This window comes from Plecotus auritus (assembly GCF_963455305.1).
Source record: "Plecotus auritus genome assembly, chromosome: 6".
Lineage (NCBI taxonomy): Eukaryota > Metazoa > Chordata > Mammalia > Chiroptera > Vespertilionidae > Plecotus > Plecotus auritus.
The window spans coordinates 168,843,541-168,864,574 of record NC_137773.1 but is presented as its reverse complement, the minus strand read 5'-3'; the positions used below and the strand labels follow the sequence as shown (position 1 = coordinate 168,864,574).

At 53.3% G+C, this 21,034-nt stretch overlaps 1 protein-coding gene across 1 annotated transcript in view; it reads left to right on the top strand.

The window, feature by feature from the left end:
- Positions 1-21,034, top strand: part of LIMD1 (LIM domain containing 1) — a 45,931-nt gene that overhangs the window by 12,467 nt on the left and 12,430 nt on the right. The window contains exon 2 of the mRNA XM_080673750.1: positions 9,244-9,345. Coding sequence (XP_080529876.1) covers positions 9,244-9,345 — 102 coding nt within the window. The remainder of the gene's footprint in view (positions 1-9,243; positions 9,346-21,034) is intronic.

Below are 21,034 nucleotides of genomic sequence, written 5' to 3'. Positions count from 1 at the left end.
GCCCTTTGGGATCCGGCTCCTCTGGGGCCCTAGCTGACAGGCTGCCCACACCCTGCGCCTCCAGCCAGCCCTGGAGGTCTTGCCTGGGTGCGGGCGCGGGCGCGGGTGGCCAAGTCAGGGCAGCTTTCCCGGCAGCTTCCAAAGACCCCATTGTCCGGGCCTGTTCTGACGCAGCTGAGGCTGGTCGCTCAGGTGGCCCGCTTACACAGAGGCCCTTTGTCGGTGCACCATGGGTCAGTTTTAGAGCCGCCAGCCCCTCCTCTGCCCGTGGCCTGCCTGTGCCTGCCACCTCTCCAGGTTACCCGGGCCTGACTGTGGGCATGGGGTGTGGGGAAAGGCAGCTCCGCCCTAGTGTAGAGCCAGACAGAGAGCCAAGGGAGCACAGGATGAGGTGGGAGAATGGGCCCGGCTCTGCGCTGTGGGCGTCTCATCTCCGCACGGGACACTCCAGGCCTCTGCTGACCGTCCCAGCCCTCCCCCACCTCTCAAGGGAAGGAGTGTCAAGGAATTTGTGGCTGTGTTTTTTAAAAAACGTACATTACATGCAGCGAAATGTTTAGTTCCAGGAGTTTTGGCAAATGCATGAACCCATGTAACCCACACTTCTATCAAAATATAGAAAGTTCCACCCGGCTGGTGTAGCTCAGTGGTTTGAGCGTCGACCCAGGAACCAGGAGGCCACAGTTCAATTCCTGGTCAGGGCACATGTCTGGGTTTTGGGCTTGATCCCCAGTGGGGGACGTGTGGGAGGCAGCTGATCGATTTTGTTTCTCTCTCATCGATGTTTCAACCTCTCTATCCCTCTCCTTTCCTCTCTCTCTAAAAAATTCAATAAAAACATATTTTAACACACACACACACACACACACACACACACACACACATATATATATATATATATATATATATACACACACTTTTTTTTGGTATATATGAACTTCCAACCCCAGAAAGCTCCCTCACGCCTCTTCCCAGTCATTTCCCTCTCCCAGACAACCACTGTTGTGACTTTTCCATCCTTTATCCGTTTGCCTGTCCTAAAAGGTAATAGAAATGGGTTCACACGGCATTCGTATGTAGTTGATCCTTATTACTCAGGTTGTGTTTTGGGAATTTGCCTACTGGTTCACGTGTATTTGTAACCCGCAAGTCAGTAGTCAGCTCTTTGGCGACCGTTTGGGGACATGCCCAGGGCAGTGAAAAATTTTAGTTGCCCGCAGACGTTGAGGCCTGGACGGTGAACACGTGTCCCGTTTGTGGTCTGTGCAATGCCAGGCTTTTTGCATTTTTGTGCTCTTGGCTATGACCTAAGAGCAGCGCTGAAGTGCCACCCAGTGTCCCTGAGCGTGAGAAGGCTCTGACGTGTCTTACGGAGAAACACGTGTGTTACATAAGCTTCATTGAGGTGTGAGTCATTAAGTGCTGCTGGTGTGAGCGCAGTGTTAATAAATCAACAGTAGTTACTAAGTAAGGTGTCTTTTAACAGAAACACGGGTGAAGCGACGCCAGGTACTGATTGGTTGGTGAACATGTGACCAGAGGCTCGCGGGAACCTAACCTTGTGTTTCCTTAGGAGCCACAGCTCAGTATCTGTGAACTCCGTATCTGCGGTGACTTTATGGAAGGTGACTTTGGGGAATGACGAGAATCCTGTAGTGCTACAGCCTGGGCTGTTAAATCACCGTGTCAGATGGTGTGAATATTTTTTTAATATTTTATTGATTTTTACAGAGAGGAAGGGAGAGAGATAGAGAGTTAGAAACATCGATGAGAGAGAAACATCGATCAGCTGCCTCCTGCACACTCCCTACTGGGTATGTGCCTGCAACCAAGGTACGTGCCCTTGACCGGAATCGAACCTGGGACCCTTGAGTCCGCAGGCCGACGCTCTAGCCACTGAGCCAAACCGGTTAGGGCTGATGTGAATCTTTTTAAAAAATATATTCTTATTGATTTCAGAGAGGAAGGGAGAGGGAGATAGAGAGATACATCAGTGATGAGAGAGAATCATTGATTGGCTGCCTCCTGCACAGCCCACACTGGGAATTGAACCCACAACCCGGGCATGTGCCCTGACTGGGAATTGAACCATAACCTCCTGGTTCACAGGTCAACGCCTAACCACTGAGCCATCCTGGCTGGGCGGCGTGAAGGTCTTTAAGGCTCCCGCACGTTGTCCCACACTGCCTTCCAGAAAGTGGTCCACTTATGCTTCTGCTAACAGAGCACCGAGTGCCCTTTCTCTTCCCTCAGGGACAGCTATGATTGTTTTCCGTCTTTGCCGGCGGGTCAGTGACAGGTGGCATCCCGCCTTTCCGTGTGACTCCTGGCAAGGTGGCGCATCTCTTCCTATGCGGGTGGGCCATTCCTGTGTCAGATTAGAGCTGAGAAGGCCAACGGGCCTCTGCGTGGAGAGGCCGGAGTGAGGGAAGGACAGAGAGTGGGAGCCCAAAGCTGCAGGCCCAGCGGCTGCAGAAGTTGGAGGGGCACGGGGCTCGCAGGGGTTACCCTGGGGTCTTTTCTTCCTTCAGAGAGCGGAGGGCAGGGAAGGAGGAGTGCCCTGGGCAGCCGTGAGGCCAGCTCAGCTCACAGTGATTGGGAAATTGTGATAGAAACTTCCTTTCTCACTGCTATGAAGTGAAGCCATGGCTGGTTTTGAGCAGGTTTCAGAGTGAAGAAAGCAGACTGGCGCAATGACCCCAGAGCACAGAATGCCCTTAAATACTTCCTTTGTGGCTTGCCGAGAGTTCTCCCCTTGACTCGGGAGCTGCAGGGTGCGTGGCGGAGAGGGCAGAGGCAGGGAGGCCCGGGTGCCAGGTGGGGTGTGGTGTTATCCATGGTTCTCAACCTTGGCTGCCCCTTAGCATCTCCTGCGGTGGTTTGGCCCCGCCCCCAAACGGAAACCTATCCCTGGAGGTGGTGGTGGGCATCTCCACGGATTCCTACAGCCGGACTTGAGAAGGGGCCCCCTGCATGGGAGGCAGGGGTCATTGGTCCAGCTCTGCCCCAAACTCCTGGCACCTCTTCCAGAACCCGCTGATCTCAGAGCTGCCCTGGGCCACAGGCTGTGCCGCTCAGCTGAGAAAAAGCCGCGTTGAACTTGTGTCTGGACTCACTCATTTAGGTGTGTTCCAGGCAGACCTGCTCCCTCCCATCCCGCCCCCAAACGCTGACTGGATGCCCTGGCCTTTTCCACAAACCCCTGTCAGCACAGTAGGTGGGCGATGGCTGTGTGATCCCCCGTGCTGTGCAGCACCCAGCCAGCCAGGCGACAGCGGCTGCCCCTGGGTGTCCAGTGAAGGGTGGGTAGCGTCCGGAGCCATCCTTCCTCCCTGAGAGAGGAGCAGTGGCTGGAGGGGCCCAGCTGAGAGCTGGGGTACAGACCACACCTACTGCCTATTCTGATGGAGCTTGTCTATTTCAGTCCTTATCGGGACGACAGAAGATGCTGACTCGGGCATCACCCAGGTTGGCTGTCTGTTCAGTGGCAGGAGGGCTGCAGGGTCTCCCGCTGTCGAAGGCAGGAGGCGGGAGCTGCGGCTGAACCTCCGCGAAGGCTGCGTGGCTGGCGGCCTGTGTGTAAATCCCGCCTCTGCTAGGCGTGGGGAAGGCGCCACGGCCCTCACCCACACCCAGTTCTGGCTCGGGTGTGCGGGAGATGATTTCCTACCAACCTGGGACAACGTATTTCTCAGGGAGCGCCGCCCAGGCCTGGCTGGGAGGAGTCTGCATTCGATCAGTTTCTCCGTGTCATCGGTCCTCAAATAATCTTCCTTGGACCCGCAGTCGGGGACCCGACACTAGGGGAGGCAGAGAGGTCTCCGTCCCACCCAAATCGTAGGGTGACCTCTCTTGGGCCTGTTACCTATATTTGAGGTTTCGCTGATACTTGTTTTGAGAAAAGTTTCTCCCCCTCTAAAAGGCAGTTTGACAACAACCCCTGCTGTGCAGAGTCGGGCCAGCCTGGCGCGAATCTCAACGATGCCCATCATGTGGAGCCGAAACAATAACCAGGGTGGCGGTGACGACAGGAATAATAAAACGTCGCGTTCCCTTGGGAGTGACACTTCCTGTTTACTTCTGGTGGGTTGGGAAGCTTTAGGAAGGCCTGTTATGGTGCTCCGGCTCTCAGAGGACATGGCGTTACAGTAAGTCATAGTATTAGTAGCGTTTGTCATCGGTGCTGTTTTTCCTTCTCTGTCCCATTGAGGTCTGTGTGTAAGGCTCCGGACAGCTTCCCAGGCCCTGACCCACCCAAATGCAGCCTCAGGAGGAGAGCCAGTCCACCTGGGGGTGGGGAGGGGTCCTTATCTTCCTGGGGGAGCAGCCCCACAGGCCTGGCCACGTGGGTTGGTGACCGCCCTGGACACTGCCAGCCCCGCCTGCTGCCCGAGATGTGCAGTGTCTCTCTGTTCCCCTCTCGGGCACCACACTCCTTCCCTGGCTCAGAGGGTCACTTCCCAGCCCCTCCCATGTCCCAGGGGCCCCCTCTGGAGTTCCTGTGCCTCCAGCCCCGCCTCCCAGCTGGCTCATCGCGGTCACATGAGTCATCCCTCAGTTGCACACATGCCTCTGGCCTTCCTCTCTGTCTCCTCTCTTACCTTTCCCTGAAGCTAGAGCGCCCTCCCTCCCCCAGCTCTGGCTCTGAGTGAGTTCCATGCTACTTGGCACCTACTGTGCGCTAGGGGACACAGTGTATAGTAGGCCCGGCCCTCAGCAAGCTTATTCTCTGATAGGGGGGAGGAGACGTGTAATCCTAGCATTACCTGGCAGGAAACCACAAACCTCCAGAGAGGTGGGCCACGTGCCCGAAGCGTCGCTGGGGCTCTTGCCGCCTGTTGTCCATCCCTTAAAATTTACACACAGGCCGCCAGCCACGCGGCCTTGTCCTTCCGTGGGGAACATTCTGATTCTAAAAGAATCCCATGCAGCCGCTTTGCGAGACCCTGTGGCAGTTTCTTATAAAACTAAACATGTGCTTACCACCCAGTCCCGCAGTCTTGCCCCTTGGCATTTACCCACAGAAACTGAAAACCTGTGTCCACACGAAAGCCCACCCGTGAATGTTTACAGCAGCTGTAGTCACAATTGCCAAAACCTGGGAGCAACCAAGATGTCGTCATCTTCGTAGGTGACCCGATCAACCAAGTGTGGTCCATCTGGTTGATGGAATATTACTGCGCACTGAAAAGAAATGAGCTATCAAGCCATGAAAAGACATGGAGGGCCCTGACCGGTTTGGCTCAGTGGCTAGAGCGTCGGCCTGCGGACTCAAGGGACCCAGGTTCGATTCCGGTCAAGGGCACGTACCTTGGTTGCAGGCACATACCCAGTGGGGAGTGTGCAGGAGGCAGCTGATGGATGTTTCTCTCTCATCGATGTTTCTAACTCTCTATCTCTCTCCCTTCCTCTCTGTAAAAAATCAATAAAATACATTAAAAAAAAAAAAAAAAAAAGACATGGAGGGATGTAGGCCTGGCGGGCGTGGCTCAGTGGTTGAGCGTCAACCTATGAACCAGGAGGTCACGGTTGGATTCCCCGTCAGGGCACATTCCTGAGTTGTGGGTTTGATCCCCTGTAGGGGGCGTGCAGGAGGCAGCCGATCAGTGATTCTCATCACTGATGTTTCTCTCTCTCTCCCTCTACCTTTCTCTCTGAAATCAATAAAAATATGTATTTTTAAAAAAGACATGGAGGAAGCTTACATGTACCTGACTGAGAGAAGCCAAGTCTGAAGAGGCTACATACACTGTATGTTCCAACTGCGGAGCATTCTGGAAAAGGCGCAACTATGGAGACAGTAAGATGGGTGGTGCCAGATGTTAGAGGAGAGGGAGGGGTGAGGAAGGAGCACCCTGGTTTTCGGGGGGGGCGCTTCCATGTGGCTGGAATAGACACATCTGCCAACCAGACGGGGCTAACAGGACCTTTGAGGTAGGGCTCCGGTTCGGTCTCTCAAACCTGCCAGCCGTGTGACCTTCAGCACGTTACAGCATCTGTCCTGGGGCGCAGGCTTCCGAAAGGGGTGCTGGCTCCTTCCCTGGAAGGAGACCCAGGCCCGGCCTGGTAGGCGCACTGTTTCCTAAAACATGACATTGACTTTGGTTGCTTTTACTACCAAAGGAGGAATACATCTATTTCCTGCCCACGAGGTGCTTTTCTGTCCATTTACCGCAGGCCACAGGGATGAAATAGCTCCCCACCTACGTGGCTCCTGGTGGGACCTTCCTGGCTCTGTGACGGACGGCCCTTCCCTGCTTTGTGTCTGTGGGAGACGGTCAGCGGTCAGCGTGGTGAGAGGATGTCAGCCAGCCCCAAGGACGGCGGAGAAGGACGAGCCCGGGGATAAGAGCGAGTGGGGGCGGGGCCGGGCTGAATCAGTAGATCTCAGCCCTCAGATGAGGAGGAAGCCAGAAGACCGCGTCGCTGGCTGGCTGCCGGGAGGGGAGGAAGGCCTGACGTGGGGAGATAACTTAGCAGGAAGCCCCGGGGGCCTGGCGCTTGTCTGAGTCCACTTGAAGACGCTGTCCATTCTGCCATTCGCTTTGCGAGCAGGAGTGGGACAGCCGCTCCGCTCTTACTCCCCAGACCACATGCGTTCACGTCTTCACTGTGAGCGGACAGCTTCCCACCCACTCAGGCGCTTTCTCACGCTTTCCTCCCTGGCGTGCGGTCTTGAAGGCCGGTCCTCTTCCCGGGCTCACCCGTGGACCGTGGGAGGGCTGACCTCGCCCTTGACCCTCAGGGCTCCTCTGCTCTTCGCAGTAACATTTCTACAGTAGGTTCCGCTGGGAAGACGTGGTGGTGCCCCTGGGGGTGGTTTCCTTCGTGTTGGTGACCAGCTATGTTCACGTTGTTTGGAGGCACCATCCAGTCTGCCCTGAGCGAGCTTCAGTTGCTGTGTGACGAGCCAGCCTTTGTTGCTTGGAAATAAGGAACTCTAGGGAATGATTTGCAGGCGGAAGAGTTCAAGGTGAAATGGACGTCTGATTGCAACTTACTTTGAAATGCATCACAAATAAAATGGTCCCTGGCCGGTTTGGCTCAGTGCATACATCATCAGTCCCAGGTTCGATTCCGGTCAAGGGCACATACCTCGGTTGCAGGCTCGATCCCCGGCCTTGGTTGGGGCATGTGCGGGAGGCAACCAATCGATGTGTCTCTCTCACATCGGATGTTTCTCTCTGTGTCTCCCCCTCCCTTCCACTCCCTCTAAAAATCAATGGAAAAAAATATCCTTGCGTGAGGATTAACCACCACCACAACAAAAAATTAGAGGGATAGTTGGATTGATTGATGTTAACAGTCACAGAATTGGGGTGGTGGGCGGACATGGGGAGGGTGTTCCTGTATGATTCTTTCGACTTTTCTGCAGGTTTGGAAATGTTCATCATGTTGAAACTGAAGAAGTGCAAGTTGTGATCTCTAGAGTTTTTCATAGACGAACTCCCCCGGGGGCCAGTTTCCTTGGCCGGCACCTTCACGTGCTTTCTCAGGGAGTTGGCCGCGGCGGGAGGGCCCTTGGCTTGGTGTGTTCTCTGTGGACCTGCTGGGTTGGTGCGAGTGCATTTCTGAAGGTGGTACCGTTAGTGCATCATCTCGGGGTGATAGGGACGGTGAAACACAGGGCTTTCAACGCTGTGGGCAGAAGGCTGGGGATTGGCATCCCGGGGACAGCCTGGCAGGTCGGAACCAGAGTTAGAGCAGGATGCCCGCGAGCCCCTGCGGACCGAGCGCGAGAGCTGGTTGCCTGCTGGACGCATAGATGCGTGTGCATAGAACTGATTTTCCAACAGCTGAACATCACACCATCTACTTAAACTTTTTTTGAGACTACACTTTTTCTTTTTACCTGCCCTTACAAGAATTATTTCTTAAATACAGACACTGCAAAGAAGTAAAAGCAGTCATAAATTTACAACCTGAAGAAACACCTCTTTACATTTTGGTATATTTCCCTGGGGGGAAAAAAAGTGTGTGTGTGTGTGTGTGTGTGTGTGTGTGTGTGTGTGTGTCCTGCATTCTGTATGTAATGGTGAAGCTTTTTGCTTGCCCTGGGGCGAGTCCTTTGGAAGAGGGGCTCTAGGCCCTCCTTTCTGGGGACCAGCCCAGAGCCTGGCTGTGGTGGTGCAGCTTTGGGTTGGTCCAGACAGACGGACAGGGGGAGGTCCTGGGGCCTGGGAAGTCTCGGAGAGTTCCCTTCATGCTGAAGCAGCTCTTAGCTGAGTGCAGTGCCGTTAGCGTCATCCTTTTTATCTGTATACCTGTTTCCCGAGCATCCACCAATGAGGGGCCCTGCGCAAAGCACTCGTGTGTCTCACAGTGACCCTGAAAGGGCCCCCTCCCCGTTGTAGGGGTGATTGTAGACTGTGGCATTACAGCCCCAGGCCAGGTGTTTCGTAGGCTTGCCAGGTGACTCTTCAGAACCCTGGGTTGCCAGGCAGCCTTCACTGCTGCTCCTGCAAACGTGCAAAGCAGGTGGGCGAACCTCTTTCCAACTAAGAACTGATGCTCAGAGACCTTAGCTCAAGCCACGTGGGAGGTGAGTGGGTGGGAAGTTCCAGGTTGGAGCAGCTCTGTGACTCCTTGTTCACCGTATCGCCTCAGAGCCAGAGAGTCGGAGGGAGGGAGAGACCCGAAGGACTTGGAGGGACCGAGGGTGTGGGCCCAGGGCGCCAGGCAGGGGAGCCCAGGAGCAAGGCTAAGAGCTGAGACTCAGCACTGGGGGGTGGGGGCGGGTTGGGGAGGTGCGGGGCCGGGTGATGGGGGCCAGAGAATGCCTGCTTTGCAGTCAGGCAGACCTGGACGCGGGGCGGATACTTCTGTAAGAAGTGAAGAGAGAGTAGATCCTAGTCCGTGGATCCCACTGAGAAGGAAAGGGAACCATGTAGCTGAGATGTTGCCATCTGCGTGCTCTGCGTGTGTTAATGACAGTGCAGGGTTTTGGACTCTGTGCTAGAGACGGTGGGAGACGCTGGGCTCGGGCAGGGAGTAGCTGACAACCTGGAGGCGTGACAAAGCGGAGGGCAGCGGGGTGAGGCTTGAGGCACTGACCCTTGAAAGGCTGGTGCAGGGAGAGGGAGGGGGAGGGTGAGAGGGTGAGAGAGACATTGCAAAGGAGCGACCCATGGGGTGGGTGACGTGCCGCTAATGGGGAGGAGCATCCGGCTTTGCTCACTGGCTCTTTTTGACTCAGTTGACACTGTTTCCCTCTGACTCACTGGTGTGTTCTCGCCCTTGCAGGTTCCTGTGTGAAATGCAGCAAAGGGGTGTTTGGGGCCGGCCAGGCCTGCCAGGCCATGGGGAACCTGTACCACGACGCCTGCTTCACCTGTGCAGCCTGCAGTGAGTGTGTGCGGGGCGGGGAGGGGAGGACAAGGGTCGTGGGGACCGAGAAAGGGAGGAGAGGCAAGAGCCTCCGTCCTGAAGACGCTGCTGGCCTGGGCCCCTCACGGTCCCACCAGAAGGATGGCACCTGCTACGCAGGGTTTTGTGCCACCCACACGGGGCCCGTCAAGGTAAGGTGACTGGTCCCAGGGCACCAGGCCTCGCCTGGGATGGACGTGGGCGATGCGGTGAGTGGCTTCACAGCGCCGCCTAGCAACGTCAGGTGTGTCACGCTCCAAACCTCATGCTCCAGGCCCCACTGCGCTTGCCCGTAAAACGCCTGCCTGAGATGTCCAGTGTGTGCGCTGATCAGTGCTCACCTTTGTGGGGAAGCCTGTGGAAGGCTTTGAAATGCCCCGAAGTCTCCTCGTGTCCCGAGTGGAAATGCTGTGGTCGGTCACCGGACTATCGGGGCCTTGCCTTGCCTTTGAGCCACGTCACACGCTGCAGGTTGCTTGGTCCTGCTGGCGACACCCACGTTTCCCGCCGCGACATGCACACGTCCGGTGGAGTGCGGTTGACCGTGGCCCTGTGGCGTCGACCGCTGTTGGTTTCGCATCTGTTTAAGCAAGTTTATTTTGGCGTTTCTTTTTTATTCTCTTTAAGTTTTCAATGAAAGTTGTATATAATATTACTTTATTCCTGCATCTTCTCCATTGTTTCTTCCTTGAATTTTTCCCTTTTCCTTTCCTACCTGGCGAGATTTGGCTTTACGTTCAAGGATCGTTTTGCGGCCTTTGTCCAGCGTTAGTCTAGTGGTCACCGCCTTGCTGGGGCGAATGCCCACGTGCACAGTTGTACCGTTTGCTTTCTCCCACTGCACTCGCTCAGTGTGATGGCATATTTCTTCCTGTAAACCTGGGCTCCTTTGCCCATCTGCTGCCCTTTGTAATGTCCTCGAACAACCTGAGCTTCATCATCCTTTCGGATGGGCCTGGATCCAGCACGGCACGTCTGTCCCCGCAGAGCAGAGCACACAATCTTCCTGCGAATGTGGGAAGGTGCACTGAAGTGCCTTTTACGGATCTTGCTCCGGTCAGAAATCACAGAGGGATTGAACTTCATTTTGACCGCTGGCACGTCTGTGGTGGCCGCAGAAGGGAAGAGACCCGCACGCTCATTTCGGTGTTTCTGATGTCCTGCATACTGTGTGGTTCTCCAGAGTCTCCCGGTGATAACGTCTTACTGATTCCCTCATTCATTGACGTGTTTCTGCTTTACCTATCTGTACAAGAGTTGTGCCAAAACATTTCTTTTTTTTTCCTTTTTTTGTTAAATATATTTTATTGATTTTTTACAGAGAGGAAGGGAGAGGGATAGACAGTTAGAAACATCGATGAGAGAGAAACATCGATCAGCTGCCTCTTGCACTTCCCCTACTGGGGATGTGCCTGCAACCAAGGTACATGCCCTTGGCCGGAATTGAACCTGGGACCCTTCAGTCCGCAGGCCGATGCTCTATCTACTGAGCCACGCCGGTCTGGGCCCAAAACATTTCTTGATATTTGCTGTATTTTCCAGGGAAAAAGAAAATATTAAGTAGAGGCTGTTTTCCTTCTCAAGCAATCATCATTTGAACTAAGAAAGTTGCTGGGAGTCCTGGCCAGGTGGCTCAGTTGGTTGGAGCCTCATCCCATACAACAAAAGGTTGTGGGTTTGATCCCCGATCAGGTCAGGGCATGTACCAGAGGCAACCAATTTATGCTTCTCTCACATCGATGTTTCTCTCTCTCACTCTCTCTCTCTCTCTCTCCCCCACCCCTCCCTTTCTCTCTCAAATCAATAAAAAACATATCCTCAGGTGAGGATTAAAAATAAAACAAAGCCCTAGCTGGTTTGGCTCAGTGGACAGAGTGTCGGCCTGCGGACCAAAGAGTTCCGGGTTCGATTCCTGTCAAGGGCACGTGCCCAAGTTGCGGGCTCAGTCCCCAGTAGGGGGCGTGCAAGAGGCAGCTGATCAGTGATTCTCATCATTGACGTTTCTATCTCTACCTCTCCCTTCCTCTCTGAAACCAGTAAGAATATATTTGAAAGATAGATAAATACAAGAAAGTTGTTGGGGAGGAATATATTAATGAGTCGGTTGGCTCCTCCTGTGGCCACGTGACTAGCTATCAGTTCCTCAATGGTTGGGTTTCTCTCGCTTCAGATTCTGACACGCCCACAGGCTTAGGGAGGATAGCTGGCGTGTGTGGGCGTTGGCGTGGTCCAGCAGTCAAGGCCCTTGTGGTCTAGTCTCTGTCATCGCTTCCTACTAACTTACCGAGTCAAACAGACCTTCTCTTCGCCACATCCATGTCTCTGAACACACAGCTCCCTAGCATCTCCCCTCTCCAGGCGCCTGTACGTTCAAATTCTGACCAGCCTTCAGGACCCACCTCAAAGGCTGCCTTTTCCACGAGCCTTCCCTGTTCCCCCGCAGGAAGGAACCGTTTCTCCGGAATTTGTCATGCCCGGCTTTCTGGTTGGTGCTGTCATGGATGCTGTGACCACACGCTCCGTGGCCCCGTGCCAGCCGTCCAGGCCCCAGAGCGGAGCTGCTGAAGGCATGGGGACGGACTCTGTCAGAGAGAGGGTGTCACGCATTCCCGTTGGCACGGGGCCTGCACACACTCCTGCTGCGTGGAAACACACAGCCGCCTCCCCACTGGGAGGGAGCTGTCAGAGACCCAGGCCTGTGTCAGAGCAGCCTCTCTCAGACGCCTGGAGTAATTAATTGCCTTTGTTCCGTGACGTACCGCTGCCCGCGAGCTGCTGCAGCCGCAGGAGGCGCCCGGTGGCCTGGCTCCGCGGGGCCTCGAGTGTGTCTGCGAGCAGCTGGGGTCCACCCCTCCTCGTCGGGGAAGAGGAAATGGGGGCCCAGAGATAGGGAGAAAGTTGCTCAAGATTGGAGACCTAGCATGGAGCCGGCACGGAATCCAGGCTCCCGAGTCGAGCTGAGCCTTGCACATCCCGGTTTTTCCTGTTGGGGTGCGTGTGTGTTTTCCTGTTTCCCGTTTCATTTATGAAAACAATCTAGCTTAAAACACCAGAGAGACGTGTTTCTGTAGGTACACACACGTGTGCATGCACACACACATACACCCACGTGCGCACCCATACACACACACACACATACACACCACACACACACACACACACACACACACACACACACACACTGGCTTCCTGGGTCGGATTGATAATTCACTAACAAAATGCTAGGTTTTGTCACGTTCACACATGCTTCCAGGAAAGGCCGAGGCCCCGCTGACCTGACTGGCGAAGATACAGTGATCTGCTTTAGTTTGTTACTTTCACAGACAGCGAAACAAAGGACGTGCCAGACGTGCCAGCTGCCTGAGTCCTCGTCCCACACACCGAAGAGGACACAGGGGGCCAGGCGGTTGCGGGACGCTGAGCGGCCAGTCCCAGTGCAGCCCCGCACTCCTCGGATATGAGAGCTGTCTCGTCTCAGTGATGGGCCCCCGGGGAGCTGGGAGGTGCTCTGACAGCCTCCCACCCCCTGGGGTGCTGGGAGGGTCCCGGGTGTCCCCTCTGGGCCTTTTCCGGTGTGGAGGGTGCGGGTTCCTTGGGGCGCCCTGGCTCCCCAGCGCTCACAAGCAGCACCAATGTTAAGCTCATTGTTGGTTGTGACAACAGCATGGCAGACGCAAAGAAAATCTTAGAAGCTGAAACCTGTGATGTTACTGAAACGGGGGCTTTCAGCTGTATGTTTCCCCTTCTAGGCTTTGTCCAAATGTATACAAATTTGCCCACAATTCTCTAAAATTTTTACAATTGTAACCATAGCATCTAAAGTGTCACGTCCTTTTTGGTTTACTGTTTTGTCCTAAGTTCCTCCACGTCTCTGCAGTCTTCATAGTAGTCATTGTAACCGTTGCCTAGTAACCGGGAGTTGTTCCCCAGTTTTGCAGCATCGAACTCGCTTCCGGCCTGTGGGGCGTCACCCACAGCCCCCGGCTGTTGTCGTGCATGCGTCCTTTCTTCTTTCGCTGAAGCGTTTCCTTGGTGTTCGTTCCCAGAAGTGCAATGTGTGGGCGTTTCTGTCGTTTTTTAAAGTCCCCTTCTTCTTTCTTGTCTTGCTCCTCCCAGCAGCCTGTGTGTTTGGTTGCCATGGAGATGTGTGCCCTGGGTTTCCCTTCTCCCCGCGCAGGCCCTGCCCACCCAGGCGGCCGTGTCCCCAGCTGGATCTCTGGGGGCTGACGGCACACTGTTGGCACACGGTGGAGCGGAAGGGAGGGCCCGTGCCGAGGGCAGGCATGGCCTTGGCTGGCAGCCACAAACCCCGGGTCCTGACACCCTGCGTCACGTGGCCCGTCTGAGGGGACGCTGGCGCCCGTCGGTGGCCTCGGGTGGAATGAGAAGGAAGAACGGTGTGCTGGGGTCTAGTGGAGCTGTCGTTGGCACCTTGCAGAGCACACTGAGGGACGAAGGAGGCAGCCTCGGGTCTAACGCGTGAGACTTTGTTCTCTTTGTCAAGACTAACGGAGCGTGTTCCCTGCTGGGTCCGGGAGAACCTGCTGGCCGTGCTGGGCTCAGGCTGCTCTTGGTGTCTGTGGCCTGCATCGGCAGGTGAGGGGCTCGATGAGAGATTCCGGGTGCTTTCCTCCCCGGGGCTCACGGGACAGGGGCGCCCGGGTCCTGGGTGTGAGGATCAGGGTGCAGGCGGTCCACACTGACAGGAATTGTGCCCAGTGTCGGCCTGCGCTCAGAGGAAGTCACCGAGGGCCAGCGGGGTCCATTCGGGACAGTGCTAGGATGTGCGAGTCAAGGCCACAACTGGTGGCTTTCCGTGCGGTGACCCAGGGCTCACATCCCGGGGTAGGGTGCACTGTGACCTGCCAGCCATACCTTGGGGGGAAAGACAACAAAAAAATTAAGACTAAAAATCATTGCCCATCCCACCTTCCAAAACCCAAACATCCATACCTGTTAAGGACCGTGCATGGACTTTACAGGGAAATCACACATTTAGACCCAGTCCGGGGAAAGGCTGTCCGAGTCAGCGGAACACTGAAAAGGTGCCATTGTATTCCTTCAGGTCAATAACACAACGAGACATAGGCCCGGCGTGTGGAGCAGAGGTTCTGGTGACTCAGCCGGTGGCTGGTGGCGCGTTGCCCAGTAAGCCGTACAGTCCAGGGGGCTCTGGTCAGCTACTTCCTAAGTCTGAACGCCACCCCTGAAATCCTGTTGACTTTATTGTTGACTGAAAATGCTCACAGTCTGAAGCGGGGAAGCCTGAATCAGGGAAGTCACCCTCAGTCCACAGCAGGCCTGCCTCCTGACAACAGTCAGCACAGTCCTTGTAGCTACAGTCAGGCCTCACTCACTTCATGTCACTGCGACTTTAAGCAAAACGGGGTCTAACTAAGCCAGTGTCATCTTTAGCTAATTGATGTAAACAAGAGTTAATTTCCTAAGGCATCTCATCAATGTTACAATAAAACGACATCATCCGAGGGCCTGATGTCGTTTGTAGGTGAGAGCTTTCTGTCAGCCTGACCCCTCACCAAGCCCTCCACCCACAGTAGCTCCCTAAATCCTGTAACAAACAATCCAGTGCGTTCAGTCCTGTCATCACCCCCATTTCACAGACCAGCAGGCAGTGGCTCGGAGCGTTCAGTTTGCTTGTGGTTGGCTACATGGCGGTTAAGTACGGTGGCCGGCACTCAAGCCCAGGACCGTGTGGACCCGCAGCCCTTGCCGTCAGCCACTCTAATGTCACCTTTGCTTCGAGAGAACGTGTGCTGAAGACGGGGGCCGGCTCTGGGCATGGGGTCTTGCCACGACGTCTCGGATCCCGCTGCTGCCTTGGGGCTGGGTGACCACAGAAGTTGAGTGTTCGGATGCTCTCGGGTTGTGAGGGCAGGATGCTGCCTGGAACCTGGAGGAGGGGAGATGGGACGCCATAGCGGGCTGCACCCAGAGCAGAGAAATGGATCCAGGGCTTTGATCAGAGGCCTCTTCCTTCGTAAGGCCTTTGACCCCTGAATGTCGGAGCCGTTGAGTCATCCCAGTATTTCTCATTGTAGTCAGTATTTCTGCACGAGCCGAAGGGGTCAGCTGGATCTGAGGAGGAAGCTGAAGATCAAGAATGTGAGAAAGGAAGAGTGGGCAGATCCCAAAGGAAATCAGTGGGCGAGGGAGAAACCAGGAAACGACCAAAATAGACAGCTGGGCCAAGGGCTGTGCGGGTTGGAAGAGAGCAGAGGGGTGATTTTCCTTGGCGTGCGGTCAGAGGCTCGTGTCCATCCTAGCAAACCCAGGTCCGCTGGGTGCCCTGGAATTGGGGCCAGGCTTGGTGTCTTAGGTCAGACTTTGTTGATTCAACCAGAGGCCACGAAGTCCCTGACGTAGAAGAATATCACATTCTTCGTGCCGGTGACATTAATGGAGTCGGCGCTACTGACCTGTATTGTGCAGGTAACTCCAGTGTAGCCTACATCAGGCATCCTCAAACTACGGCCCGCAGGCCACATGCGGCCCGCCGAGGACATGTATCCGGCCCGCCGGGTGCCGCTGCCTGTCCTGCTTAGCAGCCGACTCGTCCCGGGCCCGCAGTGCGCATAGGAATTTGTTCATAGTTTTTTTTTTAAACTATAGTCTGGCCCTCCAACAGTCTGAGGGACAGTGAACTGGCCCCCTGTTTAAAACGTTCGAGGACCCCTGGCTACATCATGAATTGCCACGCCTACATTCCAAGCACACGTGTGGTTTTGGGTGGGGAATTTGCTTTCCTTTCCTTCAGTAATCCCAGACCAGACCAAGGCTGAGACCTGGTCGTGCCCAATGTGTCACCTGCCTCCCCAGCCCTCAGTGGAGAATGGAGAGTGTGCCACATGCCAGGGGACACTACACCCTAATGAGCATGAAGATGTTGCTCTGAATCCTGGAGTTAGGGAGGAGATCTTTTCTGGAGCTCTGAACTTTATTCAGGTGTCATAGACGCTACTTGGGTGTCCTTGGCTCTCTCGTTTTGCTAAGAGCACCTCTTCTCTCTGAAATCCTGCCTCTAAAATCTTCAATTTCTTCAAGTTGACACATAAAATTAACCATCATAGGGTCCCAAGTCTAATCCTATGATGGTTAATTTTTTTTAAATATATATTTTATTGATGTTTTACAGAGAGGAAGGGAGAGGAATAGAGAGTTAGAAATATCAATGAGAGAGAAACATCAATCAGCTGCCTCCTGCACACCCCCTACTGGGGATGAGCCCGTAACCAAGGTACATGCGCTTGACTGTCATCAAACATGGGACCCTTGAGTCCGCAGGCCGACGCTCTATCCACTGAGCCACACCAGTTAGGGCCTATGATGGTTAATTTTATGTGTCAACTTGATGTGCCATGGGGAGCCCAAATGCTTGATCAATTATTATTCTAGGTGTGTCTGTCTGTGAAGGTGTTTCTAGACGCGATTAACAGTTGGTAGGCTGAGTAAAGCAGATTGCTCTTCCAAAATGGTGGCCCTTACCCAATCGGTCGAAGGCCAGGATACCACAACGTGGCTGACCCTCCCACGAATGAGGAAACAAGCTGGGGCATCAGCTTTTTCCTGCCTTAATACTAGAACCACTCCGTCGGCTCTCGTGGGCCTCCCGCTTGCCGACTGCAGACCTTGGGACCTGTCAGCCTCCATAATTGTGTGAGCCAATTCCTTTTATAATAGATCTATTTATACGCACATGCGCGCACGCACACACACAATTAGTTCTATTCCTCTGGAGAACCCTAAGACAGGCCCTTTAATCCTTCTTCTCCTTTCCCTTCCCTTCCCTCCTCACTTCCACTCTCGCCCGTGTTTCCTCACCAACAATTTCTTTTGCATCCCGGTTCCCATCGGCACTTCTACGCCTCTGACGCTGGTTGTGATGTGAATCAGTGTTCAGGGAGTATTTGATGTGTCTTCTCATGGCCCCCTCATCTGCCTCACCTCCACGCTCATTTACCCAAGAGGAAGTGGAGTCCCAGAGCGGTCGGCACCGCTGGTGCATGGGAGACTGGGGTCCCAGCTCTGTCCTAGGTGGCCTGCAGGGTACATTCTTCCCCCCGCATCCGTGGTCCTCACCCTCTACCGTGCATCAGTCACAGCCACGAGGAGCCTATTATAAGCAGATGCCCGGCTCCCCCAGCAGAGATCCTGATCCCTGAAATCTAGAGAGCAGAGCCCAGGTGTGTGCTTCGTGCTTCGCGGAGAGCATCCCAGGGATCTGAAGCCACCGGCTGGGAATGTGCCCGTGGCCCTGCAGCTGCCTCTCCGTCCGCCCCTCTCTACTGTCATTTGGCCTCCAGGTCTTCGGCTGCTTTTCTCAACTCTAGACTCACATGGTCCCATATGGCAGCCAGTGGCCATGTGTGGCTGTTGAGCACTTGCAATGTGGCTATTGCGACTGAGAAGTTGACATTTTATTATATTTCACTTTAATTAAAGTTTAAATTTAGCCACATGTGGCTAATGGCTGCCGCACTGGACAGTGCCAATAACTCTGCTAAACCAGAGTCTACTTACTCATGACAAAGGGTCCTGGTCCTGGCTGTGCTTTGGGGCCACCTAGTGGTGGTCGGCTGCTCTAGCTGGTGTGTCAGTGAGCGCCCAGGACAGGGGCAGTGATTCTAGGAATCTCCAGGTTAGTCGGTGCCTGTGTCACGGGCCAGATCTGGAGTGATTCCTGTCCCCCTGCTTCCTTCCTGCTTCTCAAGATGAGGTTGCTTGCTGCTTTCTGCCTGACGCCCCTTCCCCGCAAAGTGCCTGTGGTCCCAACAAGTTACACCCACACGTGTGCCATCGCAAGAGACTTGCACGGAATTGTCAGGATAATTGAGATACTGCGTAGGTAAAGTGCCCAGTAAACAGAAAGTGCTTCACAGTGGACATTCCCTTCTCCCTTCCCGGGTAGGAGGAGCTACACTGGATTCCACGCACAAGTGTACACTCAGCAAGGGGGGCTCACGGCACCATGCAACCCACAGGCGCTCAGAGTCACACAAACCCGGGTTCCCGGCCTGCCCACTCACTCCCGGGCGCCTCTCTGGGCCTCAGAATTTACCAAATGCAGATGACAATGTTGAACTCATGAGTATTATGTTTTTATGAAGAGGAAGGGAAACCCAGAGAGTTGGGCGCAATCCTGGAGTGTCATTTCCAGTGGATTCCCAAGTATCATCAGTTCCCGCCTTTTTGTGTTGCTCGGAGATAGTGACATGGGGTGCATTTTAGTTCCCCCTCCTTCTCTGGTGAGCCCTTTCCACACTGAAACCCCGAGGAGGTGACAGGGAGCGACGTGTGGACTTCGTAAGAGGCACATGGAGGGACAGGGACAGAAAGGGGCGCTAATGAGTCAGCGACGTGTGACAGTGTTCTTAAACATTTAAAAAACTTTTTTAATATATGCAAGTTCTAAAGGCAGTACTTGGAACACAGAAGGCAATCAATAGATGTGAGCTTTTCTCTCCCACGGACAAAAGACAAACTACAAAATTTCTGTGTGGGACTCGGTGTCAAAACTTAGATGGTTTTTTAAAACGGAAGTAAAACCTGGGGCAGATCCAGGTCCACTCTCAGGTCTGTGGGGGAGTCCTCAATTTTAAAAAGATGTATTTTTATTGACTTCGAAAGGAAGAGGAAGAGAGAGAAACAAGAGAACCATTGATTGGTGGCCTCTTGCACGCCCCCTACTGGGGATTGAACCCGCAACCCAGGCATGTGCCTTGATCGGGAATCAAACCGTAACCTCCTGGTTCATAGGTTGACGCTCAACCACTGAACCATACTGGCCAGGCCTCAGTTGTTTTTTTAAATATATTTTTATTTATTTCAGAGAGGAAGGGAGAGAGAGAGAGAGAGAGAAAGAGAGAGTGAGAGAAACATCAATGATGAGAGAGAATCATTGGTTGGCTGTCTCCTGCATGCCCCACACTGGGGATCGAGCCCGCAATCCAGGCATACGCCCCAATCGAATCGTGATCTCCTGGTTCACAGGTTGATGCTCAACCACTGAGCCATGCTGGCCAGACCCTTTTTTTTTTTTTTTTTTTTTTTAATAAAGGAAACGCAGGAGCAGCCCCTTCCCTGGCCTCTGGACCTGGGACTTCCTAGCCCTGGGCACTGGCAGCAAGAGGCTTTGTCTAGCCAGAGGGGCAGTTTTTTTTTAAATGATCAAAGTAATACACCTGCTTGTTATTAAAGGTTTGGGGCGGTGTAGGAAAGTATAAAGAAGCAAACAAATGAACATCCACAGCCCCTGCCATGCCCCCGGGATGCAGACACCGTTATGTCCACACACAGGCACCGTCCTCTCGGGCAGATTTCTTTCCCAGTCTTTTTTCTTTGAATTTCTTCTTTACACAGTTGAAATCCACAATCTTTAGATCTTTTTTTTTATTTTTCATATTATTACATAACGGTGTTTTTTAAGTGAAAAAGTGTTTTGGGTAATAAATACATAATTCTAGAAAATTTTAATAATGAAATTATGAAACAAAAAGTAAAATTTTCTCATTTCATCTGCCTGTGTACCTGATACTACAAAAAAAGTTTCAAATATTGAAATGTATAAAGTGGTAAGTGACACTTCCCTTCATTACAGCCTCCCAGTGCTGTATAATAGTAGATAAGTTTTTAATTTTTTTAATTTATAAAGTTGAAAGAGAAATTTCTCTATAACTCTAGCTACCGGTAGTAACCACTACTAGTTTTAGTGTGCAATCTTCCAGGTTTTTCTTTTGCATATCAGTGGTGTGTGTGTGTGTGTGTGTGTGTGTGTGTGTGTGTGTGTGAGAGTATAAGTTACTGAACTGGAGTTGTACTATAAATACAGTTGTCAGCTTGCTTTTTTCACTTACTGACGTATTTGAGTATTTTTCTATAGTACAAGCATTTTCCAGTGTCACTAAAACACTTAACTGAATGGTATTTGAAATGGCTACATAATGTTTTCACATTTGGATGCACCCTGTTTTATGTATTCCTTCCCTAAGGCTATCAGTTTAGATCGAAGTAAATATTTATTCACATGTCAGATTCTTTCCCTAAGCTAAGTCCCAGACTGCCCCACTGAATCAAAGATAAACATTTTAAAGTTTCCTTTCCAAAGAGAGTTTATTGTTTTACACTCTCAGCAGTAGCGTACAGAAATATGTCATGGCTGCAGTCACAAACAATTGGGATCACTTAAAAAAAAAGTCTTTGTTAATATCATAAGAGAAAAGGCTCTTGTTTAATTCGTGTTTCTTAGAATATGAGAGGGTTCAGTGCACCGGCGTGCTTAATGATCTTCCTCGATGATTTTTGCAACGGAGGTAATCCGCCCTCTATTAAAATAAAAAAACCCGGAATTCCCAGCTCAGATTCCTGGGCTCGGACTCCTTAGAACTCCCTGGGCCGACTCCTGGGCTCAGAGCTGGGTGGGTGTCTGCCCGGTGGGTGGGTCAGAAGCCTCGCCTCTCTAGGACGGCCTTGTGCGGGTTTCAGGCGGCCTCCGGCTCCCTCTAGTGGCCTGACCGGCAGCTGCAGCCTCACCTCCTTTCCCATCATCCCGGTGGGAAATCCTAGAATGAAGAAAACCAATTAAACTTAACCTCCAAGGCTGCCAGGGGGTTCTGGTAGTGAACTCGGAAATCACTGAGTTGTAAGCACTTGT